This window comes from Mustelus asterias, chromosome 18 (assembly GCF_964213995.1).
Source record: "Mustelus asterias chromosome 18, sMusAst1.hap1.1, whole genome shotgun sequence".
Taxonomy (NCBI): domain Eukaryota; kingdom Metazoa; phylum Chordata; class Chondrichthyes; order Carcharhiniformes; family Triakidae; genus Mustelus; species Mustelus asterias.
This window is the reverse complement of record NC_135818.1, coordinates 90,063,248-90,070,578: the sequence shown is the minus strand read 5'-3', so window position 1 is coordinate 90,070,578 and position 7,331 is coordinate 90,063,248. Positions and strand designations below refer to the sequence as shown.

General features: G+C 51.1%; 1 protein-coding gene across 1 annotated transcript in view; it reads left to right on the top strand.

Annotated features, from left to right (window-relative positions):
• The first annotated feature begins 382 nt into the window (after positions 1 to 382).
• Positions 383 to 7,331, top strand: part of nek9 (NIMA related kinase 9) — a 53,294-nt gene continuing 46,345 nt past the window's right edge. The window contains exons 1-3 of the mRNA XM_078234555.1: positions 383 to 546; positions 5,839 to 6,039; positions 6,717 to 6,763. Coding sequence (XP_078090681.1) covers positions 423 to 546; positions 5,839 to 6,039; positions 6,717 to 6,763 — 372 coding nt within the window. The 5' untranslated portion in view covers positions 383 to 422. The remainder of the gene's footprint in view (positions 547 to 5,838; positions 6,040 to 6,716; positions 6,764 to 7,331) is intronic.

Below are 7,331 nucleotides of genomic sequence, written 5' to 3'. Positions count from 1 at the left end.
AGAGAGAGAGAGGGGGATAGAGAGAGGGAGGGGGATAGAGAGAGAGAGAGGGATGGAGCCCTAGAGAGAAGGAGGGGGATGGAGGGACATACAGAGGGAGGGGGCGAGAGAGAGAGAGGGATGGAGGGATAGAGAGAGAGAGAGACTGGGATGGAGAGAGATTATGACTTCTAAATTGGGGTAAAAGATTCCCAGACATTAGTTTAAGGAATGTGGGAATTCTCCCAGTCTCCTGCAGAGGCTGTTCCCCCGAGAAACACCACCAGCTGGTTACCTGATGAGTTGGTTCATTGCTGTCTCTGTTTTCCACATGGCAGAGATTGGGAAAGTATCTCCGTGTTTCCGAAGAGCTTTGTGATGCACTGTTGTGGTAAAAGCTACTCTTTGTTTTTGATGCGCAGAATGTCCAGGGCGGGACGAAGATGGTTGGACAATTGGGCCACGGTGACCGGGCTTCTTACCGTCAGCCCAAGTGGGTGGAGAAGTTGCAGGGCAAAGCCATCCAACAGGCTGCCTGTGGAGATGAAGTTACCGCCTGCATTACAGGTAAGTGTACTGGATCGTACCGAACCCTCATCCAGTCATACAGTGTGGATAGAGGCCCTTCAGCCCATCGAGTCTGCACTCACACATGATAAACACCTAATCCCATTTCCCAAAGCCTTCAATGTTATGATGTGCCACGTGCTGATACAGGCAGCGCGTCTGGGATAAGAACAAAGAACAAAGTACAGCACAGGAAACAGGCCCTTCGGCCCTCCAAGCCTGTGCCGCTCCTTGGTCCAACTAGACCAATCGTTTGTATCCCTCCATTCCCAGGCTGCTCATGTGACTATCCAGGTAAGTCTTAAACGATGTCAGCGTGCCTGCCTCCACCACCCTACTTGGCAGCGCATTCCAGGCCCCCACCACCCTCTGTGTAAAAAACGTCCCTCTGATGTCTGAGTTATACTTCGCCCCTCTCAGCTTGAGCCCGTGACCCCTCGTGATCGTCACCTCCGACCTGGGAAAAAGCTTCCCACTGTTCACCCTATCTATACCCTTCATAATCTTGTATACCTCTATTAGATCTCCCCTCATTCTCCGTCTTTCCAAGGAGAACAACCCCAGTCTACCCAATCTCTCCTCATAGCTAAGACCCTCCATACCAGGCAACATCCTGGTAAACCTTCTCTGCACTCTCTCCAATGCCTCCACGTCCTTCTGGTAGTGCGGCGACCAGAACTGGACGCAGTACTCCAAATGCGGCCTAACCAGCGTTCTATACAGCTGCATCATCAGACTCCAGCTTTTATACTCTATACCCCGTCCTATAAAGGCAAGCATACCATACGCCTTCTTCACCACCTTCTCCACCTGTGTTGCCACCTTCAAGGATTTGTGGACTTGCACACCTAGGTCCCTCTGTGTTTCTATACTCCTGATGACTCTGCCATTTATTGCATAACTCCTCCCTACATTATTTCTTCCAAAATGCATCACTTCGCATTTATCCGGATTAAATTCCATCTGCCACCTCTCCGCCCAATTTTCCAGCCTATCTATATCCTGCTGTATTGCCCGACAATGCTCTTCGCTATCCGCAATTCCAGCCATCTTTGTGTCATCCGCAAACTTGCTGATTACACCAGTTACACCTTCTTCCAAATCATTTATATATATCACAAATAGCAGAGGTCCCAGTACAGAGCCCTGCGGAACACCACTGGTCACAGACCTCCAGCCGGAAAAAGACCCTTCGACCACTACCCTCTGTCTCCTATGGCCAAGCCAGTTCTCCACCCATCGAGCCACTTCTCCTTGTATCCCATGAGCCTTAACCTTCTTAACCAACCTGCCATGTGGGACTTTGTCAAATGCCTTACTGAAATCCATATAGACGACATCCACGGCCCTTCCTTCATCAACCGTTTTTGTCACTTCCTCAAAAAACTCCACCAAATTTGTAAGGCACGACCTCCCTCTTACAAAACCATGCTGTCTGTCACTAATGAGATTGTTCCGTTCTAAATGCACATACATCCTGTCTCTAAGAATCCTCTCCAACAACTTCCCTACCACGGACGTCAAGCTCACCGGCCTATAATTTCCTGGGTTATCCCTGCTACCCTTCTTAAACAACGGGACCACATTCGCTATCCTCCAATCCTCAGGGACCTCACCCGTGTCCAAAGAAGCGACAAAGATTTCCGTCAGAGGCCCAGCAATTTCCTCTCTCGTCTCCCTGAGCAGTCGAGGATAGATGCCATCAGGCCCTGGGGCTTTGTCAGTTTTAATGTTCCCTAAAAAACCTAACACTTCCTCTCTCGTAATGGAGATTTTCTCTAACGGGTCAACACCTCCCTCCGAGACACTCCCGGTTAACACGCCCCTCTCCTTCGTGAATACCGATGCAAAGTATTCATTTAGGATCTCCCCTATTCCCTTGGGTTCTAAGCATAATTCCCCTCCTTTGTCCCTGAGAGGTCCGATTTTCTCCCTGACAACTCTTTTGTTCCTAACGTATGAATAGAATGCCTTAGGATTCTCCTTAATCCTGCCTGCCAAGAACATCTCGTGCCCTCTTTTTGCCCTTCTAACTCCCCGTTTGAGATCTTTCCTACTCTCTCTGTATTCCTCCAGAGCTCCATCTGTTTTCAGTTGCCTGGACTTAACGTACGCCTCCCTTTTCATTTTAATCAGATCCTCAATTTCCCTGGTTATCCACGGCTCTCGAATCCTACCTTTCCTATCTTTCCTTTTTACAGGCACATGCCTATCCTGCAGCCTTATCAATAGTTCCTTAAAAGACTCCCACATGCCAGACGCGGACTTACCCTCGAACATCCTCTCCCAATCAACATCCACCAATTCCTGCCTAATCCGGCTATAGTCAGCCTTCCCCCAATTTAGCACCCTGCCCGTAGGACAGCACTCATCCTTGTCCATTACTATCCTAAAGTTAACAGAGTTGTGGTCACTATTTGCCACATGTTCCCCTACCAAAACTTTGACGACCTGACCGGGCTCATTTCCCAGAACTAGGTCCAGTATAGCCCCCTCTCTAGTCGGGCTATCTACATACTGTTCCTAAGAACCTTCCAGTACGCATTTTACAAATTCCTCCCCGTCCGGTCCCCCAGCTCTAAGCACTTTCCAGTCTGTGCCAGGGAAATTAAAGTCCCCCTTTGAAGCAGGATGTGGGCATCGCTGGGCCAGCATTTATTACCAATCCCTAATTCCCTTCAGGGAGCAGTTTAAAAGTCGACCGCATTGCTGTGGGTCTGGAGTCACATGTAGGCCAGACCAGGTAAGGACGGCAGATTTCCTTCCCTAAAGGACATCAGTGAACCAGATGGGTTTTACAACAATTGACAATGGTTTCATGGTCATCAGTACCTTTAATTCCAGATTTTTATAGAACTCAAATTTCACCATCTGCCGTGACGGGATTTGAACCCAGGTCCCTTGAGTCTCTGGAATACAAGTCCAGTGACAATATCAGTACACTACTGCCACACGCAGCATAGATCAGCACAACAAAATCATCCATGTTAGAGATAGCCCTACCCATGCTGTATCTGTCCTGGGAGTGTTTGATGGGGGACAGTGTAGAGGGAGCTTTACTCTGTATCTAACCCCGTGCTGTACCTGTCCTGGGAGTGTTTGATGGGGACAGTGTAGAGGGAGCTTTACTCTGTATCTAACCCCGTGCTGTACCTGTCCTGGGAGTGTTTGATGGGGACAGTGTAGAGGGAGCTTTACTCTGTATCTAACCCCGTGCTGTAACTGTCCTGGGAGTGTTTGATGGGGACAGTGTAGAGGGAGCTTTACTCTGTATCTAACCCCGTGCTGTATCTGTCCTGGGAGTGTTTGATGGGGACAGTGTAGAGGGAGCTTGACTCTGTATCTAACCCCGTGCTGTACCTGTCCTGGGAGTGTTTGATGGGGACACCGTAGAGGGAGCTTTACTCTGTACCTAACCCCGTGCTGTAGCTGCCCTGGGAGTGTTTGATGGGGACAGTGTAGAGGGAGCTTTGCTCTGTATCTAACCCCGTGCTGTATCTGTCCTGGGAGTGTTTGATGGGGACATAGAACCATAGAAAATTACAGCTCAGAACCATTTTATGCCTAGTCCCACTGACCTGCACTTGGACCATATCCCTCCACACCCCTCTCATCCATCAACCCATCCAAGTTTTTCTTAAATGTTAAAAGTGACCCCGCATTTACCACTTTATCTGGTAGTTCATTCCACACTCCCACCACTCTCTGCGTGAAGAAGCCCCCCCTAATATTCCCTTTAAACTTTTCCCCCCTCACCCTTAACCCATGCCCTCCGGTTTTTTTCTCCCCTAGCCTCAGTGGAAAAAGCCTGCTTGCATTCACTCTATCTATACCCATCAAAATCTTATGCACCTCTATCAAATCTCCCCTCAATCTTCTACGCTCCAGGGAATAAAGTCCCAACCTATTCAATCTCTCTCTGTAACTCAGCTTCTCAAGTCCCGGCAACATCCTTGTGAACCTTCTCTGCACTCTTTCCATCTTATTTACATCCTTCCTGTAACTAGGTGACCAAGCTGTACACAATACTCCAAATTCGGCCTCACCAATGCCTTATATAACCTTACCATAACACTCCAACTTTTATACTCGATACTCCGATTTATAAAGGCCAATGTACCAAAGGCACTCTTTACGACCCTATCCACCTGTGACATCACTTTTAGGGAATTCTGTACCTGTATTCCCAGATCCCTCTGTTCAACTGCACTCTTCAGAGGGACAGTGTAGAGGGAGCTTTACTCTGTATCTAACCCCGTGCTGTACCTGTCCTGGGAGTGTTTGATGGGGACAGTGTAGAGGGAGCTTTACTCTGTATCTAACCCCGTGCTGTACCTGTCCTGGGAGTGTTGATGGGGGATAGTGTAGAGGGGGCTTTACTCTATATCTAACCCCGTGCTGTACCTGTCATGGGAGTGTTGATGGGGGATAGTGTAGAGGGAGCTTTACTCTGTATCTAACCCCGTGCTGCACCTGTCCTGGGAGTGTTGATGGGGGATAGTGTAGAGGGGGCTTTACTCTGTATCTAACCCCGTGCTGTACCTGTCCTGGGAGTGTTTGATGGGGACAGTGTAGAGGGAGCTTTACTCTGTATCTAACCCTGCGCTGTACCTGTCCTGGGAGTGTTTGATGGGGACAGTGTAGAGGGAGCTTTACTCTGTATCTAACCCCGTGCTGTACCTGCCCTGGGAGTGTTTGATGGGGACAGTATAGAGGGAGCTTTACTCTGTATCTAACCCCGTGCTGTACCTGTCCTGGGAGGGTTTGATGGGGACAGTATAGAGGGAGCTTTACTCTGTATCTAACCCCGTGCTGTACCTGTCCTGGGAGTGTTTGATGGGGACAGTGTAGAGGGAGCTTTACTCTGTATCTAACCCCGTGCTGTACCTGCCCTGGGAGTGTTTGATGGGGACAGTATAGAGGGAGCTTTACTCTGTATCTAACCCCGTGCTGTACCTGTCCTGGGAGGGTTTGATGGGGACAGTGTAGAGGGAGCTTTACTCTGTATCTAACCCCGTGCTGTACCTGTCCTGGGAGTGTTTGATGGGGACAGTGTAGAGGGAGCTTTACTCTGTATCTAACCCCGTGCTGTACCTGTCCTGGGAGTGTTTGATGGGGACAGTGTAGAGGGAGCTTTACTCTGTATCTAACCCCGTGCTGTACCTGTCCTGGGACTGTTTGATGGGGACAGTGTGGAGGGGGCTTTACTCTGTAGTGAATTGTATGGTGACTGCTCTGTTGTAACACTCTGTAGGCGTGCCTGGTGCTTTGACCCTTGTGTTTTGTCTGTAGATGAGGGCCACCTTTATGCCTTTGGCTCGGATTACTATGGTTGTATAGGGTGTGATGGTCAGTATGGGCAGGAGGTGTTGGAGCCAGTCCTGGTGGAATTCTCGCTCGATCATGCTGTTGGACAAGTTTCCTGTGGCGACCATCACGTGGTCGCACTGACACGCAACAAAGAGGTGTACTCCTGGGGCTGTGGAGAACACGGTAAGGACTAAAATCAGGGGATAGTCTTCTTGCATTGCCAGCGCTGAGGGAAGGGACAAGGATTGTGTGTTTGATATCTGGATCATTGGAGGAAGAAAGTTGTCATTCATCCCTTTGAACTTTCCCTCTTTGAAGCAGCTTGTGTCTTGAAAGCTTTAATTCATCCCCTGCATCCAGATTTTGGGTGAGAGTTCCACATTTCACTCCCTTTTGTGTGAAGAAGTGCTTACTGACATCAGTGTGAGTAGCCTAGCTCTCAGTTTAACATTTCTCCATCATTCTGGACTCTTCCCTCACAGAGGAAGCAGATTTTCCCTTCATCCCAACATCACACCTTAATCATCCATACTCTGGCTCCTGCAAAATCGTTTTACTCGATTTAACCTTTTAATCCAGTAACATTCCGGCGAATTCCTGCAGGGTCAAAATAACCTCCCTGAGAGGATGGTGACCAGAACTGAACCCAGTTCCTGCACATTGGCTCAAAGTCGCACCTTATTATCACTGTAGCATAACTTGCTCACTCTTGTATTCCAACCCCTGAGATAAAGACTAACATTCCCCGAACGTTTGTCAGAGAGTTTCAGACTGATTGATTCTTGCTTCATGAAATACAAGTGGAATCCAGCGGGCGGCACTGCTCTGCTCTTCATCTCAATTTTGTTTCTTGGTTCCAGGACGCCTTGGGCTAGATTCAGAGGAGGATTACCCATATCCGGAACATGTGAGTGCTCATAAACCAGGCTGGGAGCGTGCAGTGTGAGGGGCTGGGGGGAGTGCGAGGGGCTGGGGGGAGTGCGAGGGGCTGGGGGCGAGTGCGAGGGGCTGGGGGCGAGTGCGAGGGGCTGGGGGCGAGTGCGAGGGGCTGGGGGCGAGTGCGAGGGGCTGGGGGCGAGTGCGAGGGGCTGGGGGAGAGCGCAGTGTGAGGGGCTGGGGGAGAGCGCAGTGCGAGGGGCTGGGGGCGAGTGCGAGGGGCTGGGGGAGAGTGCGAGGGGCTGGGGGAGAGCGCAGTGCGAGGGGCTGGGGGAGAGCGCAGTGTGAGGGGCTGGGGGCGAGTGCGAGGGGCTGGGGGAGAGTGCGAGGGGCAGGGGGAGAGTGCGAGGGGCTGGGGGCGAGTGCGAGGGGCTGGGGGCGAGTGCGAGGGGCTGGGGGCGAGTGCGAGGGGCTGGGGGCGAGTGCGAGGGGCTGGGGGCGAGTGCGAGGGGCTGGGGGCGAGTGCGAGGGGCTGGGGGCGAGTGCGAGGGGCTGGGGGCGAGTGCGAGGGGCTGGGGGCGAGTGCGAGGGGCTGGGGG